Here is a 23227-nt window from a genome sequence, read left to right as displayed (position 1 = left end):
CCCCCCCAACGGTTCTTGAGTTTTAAACATCTGCCTGTTTATAGATATACTTTCATATTAAATATATTGAACCGAAAACTCTTTGTTAAGGATAAACTTCGAAGATCAGTGTAAAAACATTAGAGTCGTTTCTTCGAGAAATTATTACATAAAATAAATATCTGTAGCTAAAGTATTAAGTTGTGGAAGATTTGCAATTTTTAAAGGTCGTAGTTGAAATGGAAAGATAATTTTGGCCTGTCACCATTAAAAAAACTTATTGCAATAGTCGCTAGCTAACTTCTCTACCTCTGAACCCTGCAGTGATATTATAGCCAAGGTGGCAATAGGCCAGCGGGCGCAGTAGGCTTTGTTAAACAGTTTCTTTTGCTGTATTTGTACATACGTGTGGTGTCGAATTATACGAATTACAGGCTAACCTAATATTCGCGGCTTGCGTTTTGGTACGCACGCCGTCGAATTTGTTTTTTTTTCGTCACCCGAACATGGCTTGCGTGCGTTTGCATTTGATTTCATTGAGCGAAACGTCAAATCAAAATGTCACGCAGAACAAAAATTGGAAATTGAGTTAGCTTCATACGCACGCCGCTCAATTTCGGTTGGTCCCATACAAGTTGTATGTGCATGAGAAATTTTTGACAGTAAATAGGCGGCGTGCGTGAATATTAGGTTAGCCTGTTATACAAATTTTCAGTGTAGTCGTAGATGCTGCTGTTAAACAGAATGCAATTTAAAATGAATTTCTTTGCACACTTTGCTTTTAAAATATATGTACATATACTTTCAATGGTAAGCATTTTGTAATTTTTCGTTTTTCAAATTACGTATTTTAGTGATCGAGTTTCGCAAGTTTATACCCACCTAAATTTAAGATATTCACACTTCTTATAAACACACTTTGCGTAGTTTGAATCCCATATTATTAGTAAAACTCTAAAACAACATACATACATATGCTTATGCATAAATTCATACATGCCTACTGCATATCTACATGCAAACTCGTTTTCCAACATCATTTTAAATTTTCATTAACTTCTCTTTAGTGCATAAATAGTTACTAAACATAAATGCACATAGCTGTGTTCATATCACATAGAAGATTAAGTCGGGAGGTTGGTTCTAGATTAATTTACGCGTGCGAATGACGCACTATTGGCAAATAAACATGAAAGAAATAATTCCGATTCCACTAACCCTCCCAAAATATTCCCATTAGCCTCATAAAAAAGTTCCCTGCGGTTTAAATAATAAACGGAATGAAGCATTATATTGAAGCCAACATTCCGACTTAAGTTGTTAAGCCGCGAACACAGGTATATGTATATGTATGTATTTAGGCATGGCCTTAGGGGCATTACATTCTCGTAAGTCAAGCAAATTAAGCAAGCATTTAAACAAGCAATTCAAAAACGAAACGTTAAAAATGTATTTCGTTTGAAATACGGTTATATATTTGTTGTAATTTTAAATCGCGACATTCATTTTTGGTAACTTAAAAACTAGACAAAATTTTTTGAAGGAAGCACTTTTTTGCAAATTTAAAAATTAAACACCAATTTTTGGTGATTGAAAAACTATACATAGTAGTAATTTAAAAGCTACACATCCATTTGTTTACATACTTTTTTGGTAATTTCATTTGTAAATTGGATATAATCTTTGGGTATAATAATTTTGTGTTTGTTTAAAAGTGGTCATTTTGGCAATTTAAAAACGGAACATAAAAATTATTGGCATTTTAAAACTGATTAATAACTGTTTGGCCATTTCAAAATATAAGAAATTAACTAACATACGTATTAATGAAATGACTGATTTGTTGACACTGGTAATGCTATGCTCCTAATAAACGCACATGCACATGTACCTACATGCATGCATTTGAATGCGTACAACATTTACAATTCATTAGGGTGGTCGAAAAATTTCGAGGAAAATCAACTTTTTCAATTTTCCTGCTGCCACCCCAGAATTATTGCATATGGGCGAAAATCCCGCATTTTTTAATGTTGAAATCGGTTAATATTTGATGAGCCGCACAGTGATATTTGGTCCCTATTTCGTGCCCATAAATCCCAAAAAAACTATCGATTTTGGGATTTTATTATTTAAGGTTGGCCAGCCATCGATTTTAAATTTTTAAAATTGGTTTTTCTTCTACAAGTGAGTAATATATAATGAATTATTTGTAACGTTTTTAATATGTTCTACTGATTAATATCACAGGCATGCGAAATTAAATAATATTTCCCCCTTTCCAATAATTATATTATATTTTTAAATATCTAGGTGTGCTAAATAAAAATTCAGCCTTGTTTTTGGCTAACTCAACGAGATTTAATTGATGAAATGCATATTCTAGAATTTTTAACAATTTTCATGAAAAGCCAAAAGTTATCCAACCTATGATTAAATTTTTACTTTAAAAACAAATAGCAATGATTAAAAATACCCCTAAAAAGGCTAAGTAAATAATAAAAGCTTATGAAAATTCGAAGTTAACGCTATTAATACGCGCTAACACTAACAAAACTGAAAAAGTAAGTTTTAACAATTTTCGTGAAAGAAAAACAAACATTAAATAATTAAAAATACAATTTTTACTAAAAAAAAAACCGTATTAGTTAGAAGTGCCCCTTAAGACTATGTAAATAAGAAAAACTATTTAAAATTCGAAGTTAACGCCAGTAATGCGTGGTAACACTAAGAAAAATAATAAAAGTAATTTTCTCGGAAAAATTATGTGACGGAATTTTTTGCTATTTTTTCGTAGCTAGTACCTAACTCCTAACTAAATTGCTTATTAATTTTTCAAGGCGGAAACCATCGCACGCCTATTTAATGAGAAAGGAAAGGCATTGACAATTCGAACTTTAACAACAAAGCGTGAAGCGTAGAAGGCATGCTACAATAAACGCTTTGACAGCCTCTGGGTTGTATTTTTCCTCCATTTTTTATCTGTGCAAAAAAGGTAAAAATATAATAATATGCATTAATGCTAACAATAATAATTCATATTTGCCTTTAAATTCAAATGTAAGTGCGTGAGAAAAGATACATGTATACAGCTGATCGCCAAAGCGCGCAAAAGTTGAGAGTTGCACATGATTTTGCTTCGTTTTGCTTTTTTCGCATTCTATTTAGCAACCCTCATATACAATCATGTATTGAACTTATCTGTCAAAGCGGAATTTTGAAGCACAGCAAAGCAATAGTCGTATGTAAACAGCCCTTAAGTAAATCAGAAATTGTATGGAATTTCGAAGTTTACGCTTGAAATACGCGGCAACTTAAGGAAAGTAAAAAACCAATTTTCTCGGAAAATTTACGTGATAAAATTTTTTCATAATACCTGCCAGAATTGCTAATTAGTTTTCTAAGGTTAGACCATCGAAGGCCTGTGTTTTTAGTAATTAATTCACTTGAGTTTAAAGAAAAAGATATAAGTCCTTTTCACTGTTTCACAAAAAATTATGTTTATTTCAAGGTAATTTTATTCCAAACTATAAAACTACTTATTGACTGCGACCGTTTCCGACATTTTGTTTAAGGCGAATTTTGTACCCAAATTAACATTTTTCAAATTTAACCCATTTTTTTGGTTTTAGGCGTTATATTGGAACGGCTATTTTGTTTTTATTATTTTGATTTCAGATTCGAATTTAGCGACCCCAAAATCTCTTTAAAAATATAATTAAAGAATAACTAATTAATTAATTATGCATTAATTAATTAACTATTCTTATTATTTTTTACATAAAATATTGTTTATAAGATTTTCGCCTCTATATTGGATCGGCCATTTTGCTTTTGTTATTTTGACTTCACATTGAAATTCATGTATATAAATATACTAATTTTTTACATTACGGGCACAAACTGGGTATCAAATGTCATTGTGGACCAACTGGGCGTTGGAAGGTTTCCATGTATGTATTTATGTATCTACACAGAGAAAATATATTTTTCGCATGCATTTTCTTCATATAAAATAAATTGGAAGCTTGCACCTTAACATAAATATTAACAATTTGAAAACAATATTTTCTTCTTATTTTCTATATACTTCAGTTCCGGGGGTGGCTGGAAAACAAATTTTGGACCGCCTTAATATAGCACATATATATATAAATCTATTTGCTGTGTCTTACGCTATGCTTTTTCCCAATTCTTATTCTACGCTGTTTAGGCATTCGCTTGGTTTAGCGATCTGTTGGTGGAACATGCAGAGATTTTCTGGTCTCTCTTTGCCGTGGACATGGATAGGGTTCTTTCCGAACAGGCACCTGATACGTGGGACTCATTTCCACTATTTCAAATACTTAACGATTACTTGCGCGCAGATGGTAAGTGGTATGCTGTAATATTTGTATTTGTGTTTCCAGTTTTCTGTTTTTAAGTTTATATCCGTACTTTTATACTACATATCGATGGCTGAGTGGAAGATCGACCTATCTCGGCAGCCAGTTCGAAAACGCTCTATATCAAAAAACTTTTCAAGAACGCCCTATTTCAGAATTTAATTGAAAAACACCCTATTTTAAAATTCGGTTCAAAAACGCCCTATCTCACTTCAAAATTTATTGAAAATATGCTGATATAGGGCGTTTTTGAATCGGCAGCTGAGATAGGACGTCTTTGAAACGAATTCTGAAATAGGGCGTTCTTGAAAAGTTTTTTGAGATAGAGCGTTTTCGAACTGGTTGCCGAGATAGGTCGATCTTCCACTCAGCCATCGATATGTAGAATAACATCAGTTTACAAATACTTACATATTATTTTTCTCAAGAAGACAGAAAACCATAAGAATGCACTTCCGATCCTTTTCATAAGAGTCACTCCGCTCGGAATTCTAGAATTGTTTTTGACAAGTTTCGGAAACATTTTGCATTTTTAAATGGGTTTTAACCTTTTGTAATGCAAGTGTCATGAACATTTTTTCCCGCTCTTATCATAACCATTTTTGAATACTGACTATAATTTGCAGGTCACCAGAAACCCCAAAAAATGCAACGGGGGAACCATAAAAAATCAATAATATTAAAAAATGCTAAAATAAACAGTTGGGTGTTATTATTGGAAGAGAAACAGAGTTTTCCGGTCACAAAATATTGATTTTAAAGAATTCTAAACAATTTCCACGAAAAAGTTTTTTTTCATATAAAATACATGGAAAACTTCATGATCTTTTCGACAGTTCTAAATATGGGGTAGTGTAAGGGAGTCTGGTGTTTATTGAAAACAAAACATAAAAACAACCGAATAGGCACACATGTATGTACATAAAAGTTATAACAATTACAATTCGTTGCTATAACAATTTTTTGCTGAAAAACATAACTTACATTAGATAAACATAAAAAAAATATAACAAAAAACACACACTGATATCAACTCCCTGAGGAAGATGTCAATAACATCGAAATGCGTAGTAGGAAAAATGAACATTGTTTGCTTTTTATTAAACCGGTCGAAAAGCTCCTTAACCTACCACATAGGAAATTGAAAAATTGGCCCTAGAGACATAACAGTTATAAATATCATTTTTGCTAACAAAAAAATATGGGTAGTATTCTTTTTTCATTTAGAAATATCATAGAGGGTGAGAGCTTAACATTTTAACCTTTTTTTTGGACCACCCCAATGTACATACAAGTATGTGTGTATATATGTAACCTGCATATGTACATATGGCATATATACATAAAAAATATCGTCTGTTAGGTAGTTTAAATATCTACATGTATAAAAAGTATTAAAAATTACAATCCACCTATTCAGTCAGTCCAGTGAGCGATGGTGGATTCAATTGGAAACTGTTTCTGAAACTTCAAAAAAAAATAGTGGTAGAAGAACTTTAGGGTTAACCACGATCCGTGACCAGAAAGTCTGCTCCTAGGAAGCTTTTCCGCAGTCTGCTAAGGACTGGACACCTTGTAGCCTTGAGTTTTGGTCCAAAACTTCTGCGCCTTAAAGGCGATAGAATTTGATGATTTTGATGCCTAAGGTTCCTAGTTCTAATAGCCAACTTCGGGTTTTGCGATCAATCACAGCAAAAATCACCGATTGGCTCACCATATTAGCCGATGATTTATCTGGCACCTGATTTGCTTCCATCACTGAGCGCCGACGGTATTCTCATAAAAAGTCTGCCTCGGCCTTTCAGCCTGTCAATCATAAACATGGCTTTTCTTCTTTTTCTCTTTAGTGAGGGGTTTCGGTATAGAACTACATAAGAGTTTAGACAACAAAACTCATTGACTGGGTCATATGGCCCGATTGCACCGCCGTCAAACTAAGACTAAAAACTCAAATATGAAAAGACTAATGGTGATTTCGCTTCTTCCAAAAAATTTTGCAAAATGTGTTTGATGTTACACTCAACCACGGATGGGCGTAATCAGGAAAATGAATAACTGAATAAAAGAAACAACAACAACAACAACTGTGCTAAGTTCGCCTTGTGAATTCTTGTTGCTTTTTCCACTATTTCACTTGTTAAGCCAACTACAATCAAGCGCAGATATTCCGCTGCAATTCACACAAATAACTTAAGGACGAGCACACCTAAAAGTTAAACATTCTAATAAGAGAAATATTAACAAAACCCAACCAAACCAGCAACCACATGGCCAGTGCGTAGGCAACTGGCTGAGTCAGTGGCATCGTTATTTCGAATCCTGCTGATAGAAGTCTGATGAGGAAATGTGGTGATTTCCGAAATAGCTATCACTTCTACCATTTTCTCAAATTATTGTTGCTTTTCCCCAATAAGTTTTTCATTAAAAACGGCCTCAAGCTCAATAAAAATTGTTGAATATAATTGTTATAAGGCCATAAAATAACAAACCCAAATAACTTAAGGACGAGCGCCCCTAAAAGTTAAACATTCTAATAAGAGAAATATTAACAAAAACCAACAAAACCAACAACCACATGATCAAATGTGAATTGCAGCGGAATAGCTGCGCTTCATTGTAGTTGGCTTAACAAATGAAATAGTGGAAAAAGCAACCAGAATTCATAAGGCGAACTTAGCACAGTACGTAGACAACTGGCTGAGTCAGTGGGATGTCGGTTCGAATCCTACTGAAAGAAGTCTGATGAGGAAATGTGGTGATTTCCGAAATAGCTATCACTTCTACCATTTTTTCAAATTATTGTTGCTTTTCCACAATAAGTTCTTCATTAAAAACGGCGTCAAGCTCAAAAAAATTTTTGAATATAATTGTTATAAGGCCATAAAATAACAAAACCAAATAACTTAAGGACGAGCACACCTAAAAGTTAAACATGCTAGCAATAGAAATATTAACACAAACCAACAAAACCAACAACCACATGATCAAGTGAATTGCAGCGGAATAGCTGCGCTTGATTGTAGTTGGCTTAACAAATGAAATAGTGGAAAAAGCAAAAAGAATTCACAAGGCGACAAACTTAGCACAGTGCGTAGGCAACTGGCTGAGTCAGTGGTGATCGTCGGTTCGAATCCTACTGAAAGAAGTCTGATGAGGAAATGTGGTGATTTCCGAAATAGCTATCACTTCTACCATTTTTTCAAATTATTGTTGCTTTTCCACAATAAATTTTCATTTAAAAAATGGCCTCGAGCTCATTATAAAATTGTTGAATATAATTGTTAAAAGGCCAAAAAATAACAAAAAACAAATAACTTAAGGACGAGCACACCTAAAAGTTAAGCATTCTAAAAATAGAATTATTAGCACAAACCAACAAAACCAACAACCACATGATCAAGTGAATTGCAGCGGAATAGCTGCGCTTGATTGTGTTGGCATAACAAAAATGAAAATAGTGGAAATAAGCAAACGATAATTTACAAGGCGTACTTAGCACGGTGCATAGGCAACTGGCTGAGTCAGTGGGATCGTCGGTTCGAATCCTACTGAAAGAAGTCTGATGAGGAAATGTGGTGATTTCCGAAATAGCTATCACTTCTACCATTTTTTCAAATTATTGTTGCATTTCAACAATAAGTTTTTCATTAAAAACGGCCTCAAGCTCAATAAGATTTGTTGAATATAATTGTTATAAGGCCATAAAATAACAAAAACGAATACATTTTTATTCATCATTCAATTAATTTCAAATAACGAATAAATTTTTATTCTTTATTCAAGCACTTACGAATGATGAATAAATTTTTATTCATCATTCAAGTAATGTCAAATAACGAATAAATTTTTGTTCATCACTCAAATAATTTAGAATGACGAATCAATTTTTATTCTTTATTCAAGTAATTTCAAATAACAAATAAATTTTTATTGATCATTCAAGTAATTTCGAATGAAGAATAAATTTTTATTCATGATTCAAATAATACTGAATAATGCATAATAAACATTTATTCATCATTCGAAATTGCTTGAATGAAGAATAAAAATGTATTCGTCATTCAAAATTAGAAAAGTTATGAATAAAATTTTATTTCTTATTTGAATAATAATTCATTCAAAAACGCCCATCCCTGCACTCAACCCTGTAAAAGAACATGTTTTTGCCTTCTTGTCCTTGTCTAGCTCACGCATTTCATAATATTGTCGTTTTAAACAACCATCTGATTTTCAGGGCAACCATTTCCCCCGAAAAAGCTTCACAGGGCAAAGAATGTGACTTTTTTGCTTTACAAGAGCGTGCAATAATAAGAAACGAAAACAAAATTTTCTCACCCTTTGCCTTTATTTTAGAATCGAACACTTAAAGAGAAAAGGGCAATCAAAAAGCGAAATTTTTGGTGGAAACGAAATCACCATAAAGGATTTGAATTTAAATACAAGCAAAACTTTTTTTATTTATATGAGTTTAACACGCCTATTGTGTACCCATGGGTTTGTACATTTTTTCCAGATAATTTGCGCAACGGGCGCTTCCATCAGCATTTGCGTGACACGTTTGCACCGTTAGTTGTACGTTACGTGGATCTCATGGAATCATCTATCGCGCAATCAATACACAAGGGGTTCGAGAAGGAACGCTGGGACAGTAAAGGGTAAGTCATTCTCTAATGAAGTGAATATGGTAAATATATTGCTGCTCGCGAGTTCTTGTTTCGTGTATACTGAAACGCAAAAAAGAGAATTTCGACGGTTTACGCAGCCAGTAGCCAACTGCCGCCCTGTCAAACCAATACTCCAGTGTAGGTCACGTAGATTTTCCAAACACATATATGGCGACTTATTAAGATCCCGGATAGATAAATCAAAACACCGGTTGCTCAGCAAGACTGCGCTGGTTCACACACAAGAGCAATATGTTATAATACAAAGGCCGGTTAAATACGACTCCTTTATCGATCATATGTTATATGCAGGCTGTCGAAAACGGCGAAAATGATAATAAACTGGGAGGTAATGATAACCAGACATTGAAATGCGTAATGCCTCGTACTTTCTTATTTATGAGTCTTTTTCTATAGATAAAATTTCTGGAATTAACTTTTAATGCATTTGCAGAGCCTCACAGTGTATCATCTGGAACAAACTAGGTGAACAAAATTATTTTCGGTTACTTTGGGTATATTTAGGACACTGATTTCCGTTCATCCGTTTTTTCGGATTAATTCTGGTTTTGGAATTATTACGAATTCCGCAAAATTTTTGGTTGCTGGAATTCGGAAAGCTATATTTTCTATCACCATGGGAGAAATTCATTTATGTAAACGAATATTGAAGCTTTGTAGTTGCATACATGGAGAGACCATAGTGTGGTATACTTTTCTATACGCCTACTGCGTAAAAACTGCACTTTAGTAAGAAATAAATCAGTTTATTTTACAGTCATTTTATTGTAAACCAAGCCGTTGTCATGATATATTTATTAAGTACCCCTTGGTCTATAGTTACTAGTCTGTCCTTTAATCTGGTAGAAGGCACGCAGCTAAAAAATAATATTTGTGAAAACTATGACGAAAGATTTCGATGTATCTCGAGTTGTTTTCAACAACAATTTTTCCACAAAGTTTTATATAATTTACAAACACAAGAGAATGAGAGCATAAAAGTGTCCTATAGGCTTATATCCTCTCGACAAAGCTGCGTACATAACAAAAGCATCCAATAAAATAAAACAAAATTTATTTATATTAAAATTTACAATGGGACGAAACTTATACTAAATTTCGTCATCCGATAAGTCAGTCAGGTTTCATTTCTGGAAAAACTTGGTTGCAGCAGGGACTCTGTCCCATTGGTAGATACAAGGTGTATGAGTTCTGGACACAATTTTACAGTTTCGTTTTGAGTAACTCTTCGAAAACTGATGAACAGAGGATCTGATATCATTAGCAGCATTAACAGCAAGTCCCTGTTCGTGGTAGTACGCCAGCATTTTATTGTGTTATGTTTTTGCCGAGCTATCTAAGAGGAACCAATGAAAATTCGAATAGAAACTCATCATTATCCTCGCTGTTCTCAAATCTATGTTTGTAAGCATTGTGGCCAGAGCTTCCGGCACAACCCCATGTGCCTATAAAAACGAACGATGAATTTGGGAATTCACAGCTTATGCCTTCCCACACAGCTTCCATGGAACGCTGTACGGTTTTATCTAACAGGGATTGCTTCTGATACAAACACATGTTCTTCAGAAGGATAACAGAACTTTTTAGACTTCTTCAAACAGTGATATGACGCAAACACGTCATGACCCACTTTCATGGACCACTGTCAAGTCGTCTTGTATGAGTGTGCAGTACACTTAGAATCTACGTAATAGGCTAATGCCTTATGCCAGTTAATTGTCTATGAGATTCCATTGAAATATTTTGTTAAGCAGAACTTTCGCATTATGGGTTTCCACTTATTCCTCTTATTTATTTCAATTTGGCCCTTTCTCCTGTCGAACGCGTAAATACGTCTGCATCAGTCATCAACAACTACAGCACTTCGCGACAGAACTAGATTTTCTACTCTACGTTTTTTCGTTCTAAATGAAGGTTCCCCGAACACTTTTCGAGGTATCCACCGCAGAAGTAGTAATTCTGGGTACTAAAAAAGGTTTTATTTCCGCAGGACATATTCGGAATTGAAACTTGTCAGCTTCTATCCAGATTTTATTCGCACTTAAACGCTCTTTTGATTTTCCCACAGCTAGCCGTTTAGATGCGATTTTCGACGAATAGCAAGACAAGTTTTTCTTCATATCTCTTTCAGTAACTTTAGTAACATCATGCAGCTCAAATTTTGACTTAAGAAAGCTATAAAAGTGATAATTTCTATCATGTGTAAAGACCTTTAGCCATTCCTCGAAAAAATCCAGTCTTGTAATATAAAGAGTTCGTTCTGCATAAAAATATAAAAAAAAAGGTTGTACTCTACTGTGCTGCATAAAATGCATATTTTTATAAACACAAAAGAAGCTACTAGCACATGTTCGAAATCCAGCCCGGTAACATGTGGTGACATCTTACTTTTGGTCCGTTAAACATATAAAATAAAATAAAAATTTCATTTTTTTTATTTTTAAAACCTATTTTTCCAATGTTAAACTTAGTCCAAAACTTCTTTTAAGTAAAAGAAATATAACACATACCACCAGAAATATTATCCATTATTAAAAATTCACGCTAAATTGCACACTTCCACCATGAGAGGTTTTTAAAAAATGTAGAAGTTCGACTGAAATATTTTTCATTCCAGTAAAATTATTTATTGATTTCTAAATAATTTCACACCACTCAGTAGAATTTGGGAGATAAAAAAACGTGTAAGTCGGGGCTCTGGGAATATCCTTAATGGTTATAAGTTACCCTTTTCTAGACATCCGGGAATAAATTTTTTCCATCTAGCTTGTTCCACACGACACACTGTGAGTCTTGTAGAAAAGTGAAACATATGTATATTAACCCTCTTTACATTTTTAATCAAATAATTTATCTCAAATTGGGACTTTTCAAATGCATTGTTAAAATGTTGGGTTTCTATCAAATATTTTAATAATATAAATAGAAAGTTTTTCAAGCAGAAGTATACTCGCCACTGCCTGCCGAGGGATGACCGCTGTTAAAAAAAAAACACACATTTTCTGTGTAAGTATTTTTTCAATTTTTTTGATCGAACTTGGGTCCGACCGAGTGGCAGTGCTCGCTTTTACCCCTGGACTACATCAAATGCCATCGAATGAATGTTGAATAAAACATTTAAATTTCTTCGCGAAAATTATATCCAGGTTCACGAATTTATTATGAAAACTACCAAAAGGGAAAACCATTTTTCACTTAAATTGCTGGTAAAACCTGCAGTTAGTCTTTAATTTTTTTATTAAATAACACAGGAATACAAAACAATCAATAAAGATTCTTTTGACCAGACCATACCAGAGCGCAATTTCTTCGCTCCAAGGAGCGGCAAGTTATGAACTCAGTAACTCATACTTTGCTCATTCAGCAAATGTTATACTATCAATGCTTTACGATGATCATAAATCAGTACGCGACCAGGCAATAAAAAATATTTTGTACTACCACACACTAGGGCCGGCCCATATAAGCGGGTGCTCATAATTCTGAAAATTTTTTCTTTGCATTAGACTCGCTTGAACTACTCTTTAAGAGTAAATTTTTGACGTCTTAACCCATTATTGATCATGCATTAACCCATTGGTGACCCAGTTTTTGGTAATGCCTTATGTTAAGTTAATTTGATTTTATTATTATGCAAATTATGGATAATTTAACCCATTGATGACCATATTTTAACCCATTAGTTGCCAATTTTTTATAGTCTTTCCACAGTTAGTTTTATTAAAAATAGGTAAGTTTAGGATACAATATAATCAGGAAGAACAAGTCCTTTCGTTTCGAGGATAGCTTTATCAATGAATTCGCAATACGTAGAACTAGCTTAATAGCGATAAAAAATTATAACAGTAACAATCAGCCGTGCTCCCATTTTCACTTACTTTTGTGATTTGCGTTGTCGTAAAAATGGTACGTTTTTATTTTTGGGTGCTCCTGAATTCGCAACTTTTTGTTATCGATAAGTTCCATTTTCCACTTCGTTTCCAGCATACTTAAAAGCCATCCCTTGAAGGTATGCAACAATTATCGCACATGTATCGTCCGCTCCAAAACGTAAATCTTCGTTTCTTCGATAAATTTTCGTTGCCCAAAAATGAGATGTGTATAATAAAAAGTAAATTAAATAAATAAAATCAACATAAAAAGTTAATTTTAGGACGCCAAAAATATCACAAAATATAGTGGGCGTAATTAAAAATAAATTTAAAACTAAGCTAGCTTGATATTTATGTTAATTTTGCCATTTACTTTTCTTTCCACTGTCTCAGCGGCAACCGATTTGAAACCGCAAAAATATTTCGATTTGCGAATATTGGAGGACGTTATTTTGTAATTTGAAAAGTAAAACGCAAAATATTTGCGATTCCGAAAATGGGAGCATGGCTGAATGTGTGTATTTGTTGTTATCACTAGGGAAGGGCATGAAACAGGGAAAGTCATTTATGTAGAGATCAGTTAGGAAATAGATACAAAAACTTACGTTCCAATCTAAAACATAATGGGATATGTGCATGGTCAAAACAAAGTTGAAAGTAAAAATAATTTCAGCTCTCTCACAATAATTTTTAAGAAAAATTAAAAAAAAAAAATCGACATTATTTTTAGTTTCGTCTTTGATACGATTCCATTATTATGCATATTCTGCATTATTTTTTAAATTCAAAGAGATTTACAAATTGAGCATACAAAATATGGAGTGTAGTGTATCTAATTAAAAACATTAATTAATTAAAAAATCAGCTATATATTTATAAAAAAAAATAATTAAGATATCATAAATATAAAACAAATAGTCAAAACTTTTCAATATATGGGTGTCGTATAGTTATGATAAGCAGAATTCTGAGAATGCAGTTTTGTAACCGATTTAATTGTGCATTGTAACATTAAAGTGCAAGTTTGAAGTAGCTAGGACTTACGTTTTTCCATACGAATTATGTTCGACCATTTTTTCATATGGAAAAATGAGCGACACCTTCACCAAAAAAATTACCAAAAATCAACGGTATGTCCGTAGCAGGGTTGTTGCGAATATTCGCATTCGCATTCGCAATCGCATTAATTTTAATATTCGCATTCGCTTTCGCATTCGCAATAATCAATGCGGAGCTTTTGCGAATGCGAATGTTGTGCAAGTGCACCGATAAAACGTATATATGGCAAACAAAATGAGAAATTGTAGCCAATATTTTTGCCTGTGGTCGTGGTATTTGTGTAACAAAAGTGGTCAAATGTCATATTTATCAACTTTGATAAAAATGTCTTTAAACATATTAGTGCGATTCATAAGACGTCGCAAAGTGGCATTTTTGGTGAAATGGCAATGTTGCGAACAAAGTTTTATGAACGACCTATCGCTACACCGGATTGCAAATGTAATGAAAAATAAAAGTTTTTACAATTATATTTCGAAGCAGATTTAACTGATATACTTTTTCTTGAAGTATTTGAAGACAATAAAAAAATAGTCATAATTTTATGACGGTTCCTTAATATATTTTAACTACATACATTGCATTTGAGTATGGAGAAGCAAATATCTGGAAGTATTTTACATAAAAAATTTACTAAGTATAGCCTGGTTTGTAGATGCAGTTAANATATATTTTAACTACATTGCATTTGAGTATGGAGAAGCAACTATCTGGAAGTATTTTACATAAAAAATTTACTAAGTATAGCCTGGTTTGTAGATGCAGTTAAAGAAAATACATGAAAAGGCACGATTTTTTTAATTCAAAAAAATTTAAATATTTCAAAAACGGTAACACTTTTACATGAAATTTTTTTGTTTATCAGAGAGCCCACCCCCCACCTACCTTCCCCTAAAGTTTGGCAGGTTACTTCTGGGACACCCTGTATATTGGCTTCAATAATTTCAAATGAGGCTCTTTGAGGAATTTATTTTTAGCAAAAATTTAAAAAACGGTAATTTTGTTTACTTGTCGGGCAATATTTTTTCATAGGGATATACATAGGATCCTTGACTAAAAATTTCTATGGTAAAACTGCCGCTTCTTTGCGATTTAAAGTCAAAGAGTAAGCTCCTTCAATAGGGATTTCCAGCAGAAATGATCAATGTCTGGCTATAAAGAGAATCGATGCTCAAACAATTAAAAAGCTATAGGTCTGACCTTTAATTAGATAAGAATTACGTAACTATCTGATATTCAAATGCTTATAAAAAATGGGGTGCAATATTCTGATCCGATTCGGCTGGCAGCCACAACTTTGAAAACAGAATTTTGTTCATTCCTGGATAATAATATTCTATTTTCCATATCCACCTATTTAGCTCGCTATAAGCACACATTTTTTAAACCAGTCGCAGAGAAAGTATTAAAAATGAATTACAAAAACTAAAATCGAAAAACGCTGATGAAGTTACAGATTCCCCAAATTTTTAAATAGCCAAAGGAATGAGAACGAAGAATTCTTTTTAAAAAGCTTTAGAAAAACCTGACAACTCTGGTTTGGCTTGTAAGTACTCTTTAACCAACGATCTCGCCATTAAGCTAGTTTCTAATTGCTTCTTAAAGATACCTGACATCCGCATTCGCATCCGTATCCGCGGATGTTAGCTGTTAGATATTCGCATCCGCGGATGTCTGAAATTCCACATTCGCAACATCCCTAGTCCGTAGCTCCTTCAAACTGGCAGTTTAATGTACTAAAATTGAATGGGCTACAAAAATAGTACTCAAAATCTTTTTTAAATACTTAAATAAAAACATCGATATATTTACTAAGTTTAATAAACAATATTTTTGTAAAAAATAATTACATTAAATAACAATAAAAAATAGTCAAAACTTGTCATAATTTGGGTGTCTTATAGTTATGATAAGCTCTATACACTGTGACACTTATTCCTCACAGTCTGAATCTAAATTTCATCCATTATTCGCTTCAAGTTCTACTAACTCCATTACTTTGACAAAGAAAGATCTCCGGTTTGTGACCACTGGCAACAGAGTATCTGATGAAGCTAAAAATCTATTAAAAACGTCTTCGAATTGCCAGCGCGACTCGTGTTCCTATTATAGATCTCTCTAAAGTTTTTGAAGTCCTTTGTAAGAACTAAATCCGCTTCTTATTCATTGAGCCACCTTAAAACAATAAACAGTTTAAGTTCGAATTGAAATAGAATCAAACTTCACCAGAAGTATATGCTCTTGTGTTTAATTAAAATCAAAGTGAAATTTTTAAAACAAATTTGTTTAAAAATGCGCAAAGTGCTTTTGGTTTTGAACTAGGATTCTTTATAAGGAAGCAACATACTTTATTGCAGTATTGTCAAATTTAAAAGCGCTTTGCGCATTAACAAAAAATGGTTTTGAAAATTACACTTCATTTTAAGTAATGAAAAAAAAACAAAATAACGAATTGTAATACCGCTTTTTTACAGTAACTATTTGAATTGCGCATTTGAATTTCTCAGTTTAAAAAAAACAAAAATTTTTGTCAAATTTGTTAAGTTTGGACACGCATATCTCTCAGCCGAAAAACGATGGAAAGCTGAAAACTTACCCCCACTTGTAGAATTTAAATGCGAATAAACCTGCGTTTTTATTTTTGCAAAAACAGCATTTTAAATAAATTTAGATTTGGGCACGCTTGGCCCTACTGTGTACCGTGACAACCTTTGCGATACAGAAGAACTTAGAGAGTACTTCTTATTTGGCACTACAACCGTTTGTCGGTTTGGGCCGAGACCAAAAAGCTTCTCCAATTGCTTCTCTCCTGTGCGAATTTGCGCCAGTTGGTTATCCCGAGCGCAAACAGGTCCTTCTGCACTTGGTCATTCCATTGCGTTCGTGGGTCTCCTTGCTTTCGTTGTCCACCTATGGTTGCGGAGTCGAAGGATCTTTTCACCGGAGCGTAGTCATCCATGCGTACAATATGTCCAAGCCAACGTAATAGCTGTATTTTTATGCGCTTAACTATGCCGTTAAAAAGCTCATACAGTTCGTCATTCCATATTCTACGATACCCGTCGTCCACGAAAACGGCCGTAGATCTTGCGTAGAATAGTTCCCTCGAAAGCCCCCAAAGCCTTCTCTTCTGTGTTCGACATCGTCCAAGTTTCTGCGCCATATAAACGGACGGCATGATAAAAGGATGGACATGATGAGAGATTTGTAGAGCGTGATTTTCGTTCGTCGATAAAGTTTAACACTTATTAAGTTTTTAATACTTATTGATGCTAACTTTCTGATTAACATTGGAAGATTTTATTGTTTTGCAAATCTGGAGTCAGTTTTGTTATTAAAGACCTCAAAACCTTTAAAAGTATTTGTAACAAAATGTTTAAAATATTTTGTCTATCATATTGGACATATGCATATGTAATTTTATATTTTCAACATCTCAAGTAAACTTCGTAACCATCAACATTGAAAATAGAGTTGTGATATTTTTTAATTTAAGTAGATCTCGATCCACTATACCGGTCGTGCTATTTTTTAATTTTGAGAATTTAACATTAACTTCCCAAACAGCAACCCGAAGTCATCTCTGCTGCAATTCACCATTTGAAATTTTTCTGACTCCGTCCTGGGTACGCCATTTTGAATATAACATCTAATTCGTAATCATCAATCTCAAAAACATCTAAAAAGTTAATTTTAAAGGGCTTCGGTTGGCACAGAAGAGAAGTGACTGGCGTACTTTGTTGAATTCGGCCAAAATCACTTAGGCGAATACAGCGCCAAATAAGAAGAGAAGAAAGAGCTTCATTGACGTCGCAAAATTTTTTGGAAGTGACATTGATTAGGCCATTTTGAATTTATTAAATCTGATAATAAATTTATAACTTTGGACCGCAATTCAACGAATTAAAATAAATTATATATAGGGTCCACAATTTCGAAGGATGTGTATTTAATTGATTCATTTGCCATCTGAAAAGCCTGACTCGAGATCTATAACTGAAAAAATACAGGGCCTTGTTTCGAGCTCAGTTTCAGAGCAACCTACAAAAAAATAAAACAAAAATTATTTTTAAAGCTGTCGCTCTCGACAAGCAATCGCAAACCTCCGAGTGTATTTGTCATGAAAAACAGCTTCTCATAAAAAAATACGATCGCCGTTCGGTGTCGGCGTAAAACTGTAGTTCCCTCCTCGCGCACGCCATAAATCGGAAGAGAAGAGAAGCCAAATACTAACATATTGCGTAAGCGCCTATCTATTGTTATTGTTAAGTACTCTAGACAATCTTCGATTAATAGAAGTGCATATTTGTCTCTTGCAATCAATTTATTCAAATTTCTATTGTTAACGCAGATTCGAGTAGCCCTCGACTTATTTTTTTGTGAGAACTATCGGTGATGCGTTGGGTGAACCACTATTCCTTATTATGCCCTCCTTAAGAAAATCTTCGACAATGTGTTCAACCTCATTTTTCTCCCCGAATGACAGTCGTCTTCCTTACAGAATGTTGATAGTAAAATCCTTGCCTCACAGTTAATATCTGGGACTTCTTCTCTCAAAGTAGGTAATTTCAATCATTTCTCTAAACTTTTCTGCCAAAACTGAATTATCAATATTTCAAATTTCTTTGAAAGTCAATTGGGTTTCCGAAGTTTTTGTATTGAGATCCACACCGCTTTGTTTCTCAGTATGTACTTTTGATATCTTTCTTTTTAGCTATACCACACATTTTAGTATTTAGAGCCGATTTATTTTTGAAAATTGGAATGCTGAATTCATTTACGTACTTTCTTATTTCAAGTTATGTACAAAGAAATGTTATATTTTCTCCAAAAAAAGCTCTACCGAGTAAAAATCTGGAATTAAGTCTAAAAACAAAGGTTTTACAATATTTCGGTATTTTATCAAAACAAAAACTTTTTCACATGGCTTAATTAAATTTCATCCGAGGTTTCTAAACTGTGGCACATATGCATTGTTGAGAACGCGGTGTGGGTTTGTTTCTACCAACGATCGCTAAACAAAAAACTTTTTGAACTAGCCATATCGAACATGGAAACAAAATTTTCAAATTTAGAACTTTTTAGGGTATTTACCATAAAAGGCGATACTTAGCATTTCTCTAAAATAAACTGCCGAGGGATCAGATTCTGATCTATTAATGGTTTATACCAGTGGTGGACAGGCCATAGCTCTCTGAGCACATGTGTGTTTGACACGTATACGAAGAGTGGCAGCTGAGCAGTGTATTTAACGCACACCGTCTCAGTTTTGAATCGTTTGAATGTGTTAGAATGCCGATCCCTGGTTTATACTATCTTCAGTGGGCAGATTTTATACTGGTGGTCCTGCTTGCCACACTTGAAGCAGGGGCCTTGCTCGCGCTTCCTTTTCTTGCATTCTTTCGCAACCTGCCCGAAACTGGAGCAGTTGTAGGGTCCTAAGTTCGCCCTCTTCGATTGGAGTCATTTAAGCTATTTGCTGCATAAAAGGCTTTACGTGTTTAGCCATACTAGAGATGGGCACGGGCCGAAATATTTGCTGTCAGCACGAACTCGTGCGTGCATGGTCGTTCAGTAAAATTTCATAAAAGCACGAATAAGCACGAAAAAGGCCGTTGCTAATACTACAAATTTAGATAAGCTTTTGTTTTTATACAAAAAAATGGGACTTATTAAAACTCTTTTGATAAGAGAAAAGCAAAAAAGAAATATTTGGAGACCGATAGAAAAAATAAGATACTTAGAAGTTTTGTTTACATATCTGTACATAAAATACTTTCCACTTTTTCTACTTCCCAGAAAATATATTATACAAATCTTTGATATAAAAAATTTATTCGCTTAGGTAAATATACATACATAAACCCAAAATTAAAAATATTAACACATGTATACATACAATAAAAAGTGACTCTTTATTTCCGGGCTGGGACGTGTACCGTCGTGCTGGGCCGGACCGGGCCGGGCCCCACTAAAATTCTTAACGTGCGGGCTCGTGCATGTTTTTGAAAGTTGATTTTGCACTCGAGCCGGGTCGGGCCTGAAAATTTAGGCCCGTGCCCATCTCTAAGCCATACGCGCGACTGAAGCTGCTTAAAAATTTCTTTCACGCTAACCGGCCTCTCGAATTCGTTGCATTGGGGCCACTTCAAGTCGAACTACGAATGGACGTAAATTATCTTCGTAAATAACTGTCAACCCGAAAACAGTCAATGATGTGATTTATTTTTCTCCACGCTTTCAGTCGTTCTACTTGTTTCATCGGCAACTGTGTTTTGTTAAGCATTTGAACGTGCAACCGGCAATTTCGTATTTATTTATGTCAGACTGTGATCTGACATTTACGATATTAATTTGAAAACTAACTAAAATTGTAAATCTTTGTTATGTAAGTCACCCTGCAAACATATTTGTAAGATACCAAACATATTTGTAGCAACCATTTCTCATTATAAAAAGCAAGGCTATTGAAAAGGCAGGTTGACGGGAAAAATTGCAAATAAGTAAGTGCAATTACATGAAATTGTATCTTATTAACTTATATTATTTAATGCAGATAATAAACTCCTCTTAATCGCCATAAACTCTCCCGTAAACACCCGCAATTTTTGTATATTAAACTGAGATAACAAATACTCAAACGGAATTCGTGTTATTTTTGCTTTAATTCCCAACAGTTATCTTTGGGCAATTAAAGAAAAAATAATTTGCTCGCATTTGCTCAATTTTGATTTTCGAAACACGATGAGTCGTAAAATTGTAATTTTGGATTTTATTTACAGAAATGTTCAATGTATAATGTATGTATAAGGAGAGTCGCATTGTTAACAGGTATACATAAATCTGACCTTTGGTGAAATTACGTAACGATTGAATACTATTTGTCAAAGATCTATGAAAACCCCCGATCCATCGCTAGTTTTTTCCTACTTTTTATCTGTAAAAATAACTTATGCCGATTTCGTTTCTACCGTAAAATGCAACCTTCCATTTGCCCTCCACGCACAAACAATAAGAAGATGGCGATGAGAAGGCAACGTTTTTTGTAGAAACGAAAACGCCATTAAAAATATAGGAAAACGAGTGCCGAAAAGTGTATTCGAGAGTCAACAGCTTTCATCGAAGCTAGGTACCCAAATTTACTGAGTTGCATACCCTTTAATTTTAAAGTTCTCGGGAGATCCTTTGAAGGGCTATGAAACTGGACAATAATGATCTCTAATCGGCTTCGGCGAGAACGATTGTGTCTTTAGAACAATTTACTGTATTCCGTTTTTTGACGTAGAATACGTCTTACGTTTCTATATGGAGGCTATGCTCAAATGTTGTAGTTGTAATTTTCAGAGCTTTACGAAAACGATTATAGCACGAGAACTAATAAAGCGATTTCAAAGGAAAGTATGGCGTTTTAAATACCAAGTTCCAAACCTATCGACAGATACATTTTTGTAAGTAACAAAATCGGTTTCTGTCATTGAAACAACGGTAAATATTGGCATATTTTGGGGTCAATTCCGAGCCTTCAAAGTGCTCTAGCAACTTATCATTTGCTGATATAACTTTCATTTTCGGGATATAGGTTCCTTAGAGCAATGGAAATGTTATTGTGTACAAATTTTAAGTAAATTCGATAAAACTTGAGCATTTTAAGCACTGTTGAAAAATTAGCTAATTTTTTTATTACCAAAATGCTCGAAACTCTCAAGTGATTTTGTTTTTGTTGTTAAAAAATTCAAGTTTTTTCCTTTCGTTTGGTATATGGGAAGTATTGGTTGATATTTTCTAAGTATGTTTATTTTATTCAAGTATATGGGCATAAATGATTTTCCATACAAAATCACTTCGTCATCATTCTGCAATAGGGTTGCCAGATTTTGAAACGGAGAAAGAAGTACATTTATATTTTCGATAGAAAAAAAGCAGTACATGACATAAAAAAGGAGTACAATTTCTTTTTTTAATTTTTTGTGCAATTGATTGTTACAAATTACATTTACAAACAAACAAAGATATCTTAGAAATCTTTTTCAAAGCAACAATAAATTTGAAAAATAAATAACTATATGGGTTGGCTTTCCAATAGGGACGATTGCTAAGGAGATGGTGATCGAAGGGGGAGTGGACGTGGCACCTTTTCCGACATTTTTGGAGAGGGCATGAACCACCATTGACAAAAATATTACTCCCGACCACCTAGGGCCCCTGCGGGACCCCTTAGAAAAAATGCCAAAGGTCACAATTTTCACTTGCGTCCACAGTATCTTTGCGTAGAATTCGGTTCTCAATGACCGCCCTTATAGGAAAGTTTCCCCAACTAAAAAACTAAAAACTACAAAAGAATTCCAGACTCTCCCTGAATGTATGACCATTTTTTTAATTTAAGCCTTATAATTAATTTAATATTTTTCTGCTTTTTATACCCGAGCGCCCTGCCCCTAAGGCTATCCTTACACCTTTTCACTATCACACTTAACTTTGCTTACTAAGTAGTGTTTGCCACAATATGAATGGCAAAGTACAGCGCGCAAAATAATAACTGTCGCACAGGTTTTTTGAAAAATAAAAGGGTTCTTTATAGATGTGTTTTTTTTTTGTTAATTTTGTAAATATTTTACTTTAATTTTATTAATTGGTTTTAAAATTTTAATCCTGATTTGCATTTGCCAGCTTTGGGAGATAAGTACATGCGGCACGAACCTCTTTTTCAGGTGTATTTTTTCTTAGATTTTGTATAAAAAAAAGAAAAAAAACTGTATAGGGTTGGTCGAATGAATGCCCTCCTAGTCACCAGTTTCGAGTCTTTTCGATTGCTGAGTATGAGGCCTTATGTTGGACAAAAGACGGAGTATAAAGGACCCAAATGGGGGAAATTAGCCTATGGTAACAGAAGATATGTAATAAAGTAACCGACGAAGACTTGCGCTTTTCTCTCAAAGTGTTTACCGCCGGTAAACCCAAATGAAGGTTAAAATTTAAAAACAAATTAATAAAATTGAAGTAAAATCTGTGGATAATTGACAATAAACTACTTTTTCGCAAAATCTATAAAGGCCCCTTTTATTTAAAAAAAAAAAAAAACTGTGGAACAGATATTATTTTACACCCTGTTTATGATAAAATATTACTAGCTGGAAAAAGGAGTACAAAAGAAGTACAAAGCTAATAAAGGAGTACATTTCCAGATTTTTTTTTTTTGAGTACATTGCAATAAAAAGGAGTACGTTTACTTCCAAAAGCAGTACGTCTG

At 33.8% G+C, this 23227-nt stretch overlaps 1 protein-coding gene across 14 annotated transcripts in view; it reads left to right on the top strand.

The window, feature by feature from the left end:
• The window catches only part of Cadps (calcium-dependent secretion activator 1), a 390371-nt gene that overhangs the window by 238203 nt on the left and 128941 nt on the right, over positions 1–23227 (top strand). For all 14 annotated transcript variants that reach the window (XM_017612228.1, XM_017612170.1, XM_017612176.1 and 11 more), the window contains 2 exons: positions 4193–4349; positions 8878–9019. In XM_017612228.1, coding sequence (XP_017467717.1) covers positions 4193–4349; positions 8878–9019 — 299 coding nt within the window. The remainder of the gene's footprint in view (positions 1–4192; positions 4350–8877; positions 9020–23227) is intronic.

This window comes from Rhagoletis zephyria, unplaced genomic scaffold (assembly GCF_001687245.7).
Source record: "Rhagoletis zephyria isolate East Lansing unplaced genomic scaffold, Rhagoletis_zephyria_1.1 Rzeph_scaffold_00014, whole genome shotgun sequence".
Taxonomy (NCBI): Eukaryota; Metazoa; Arthropoda; class Insecta; order Diptera; family Tephritidae; genus Rhagoletis; species Rhagoletis zephyria.
The sequence above is the reverse complement of the archived record's forward strand: the minus strand, read 5'-3'. Positions and strand labels throughout refer to the sequence as shown.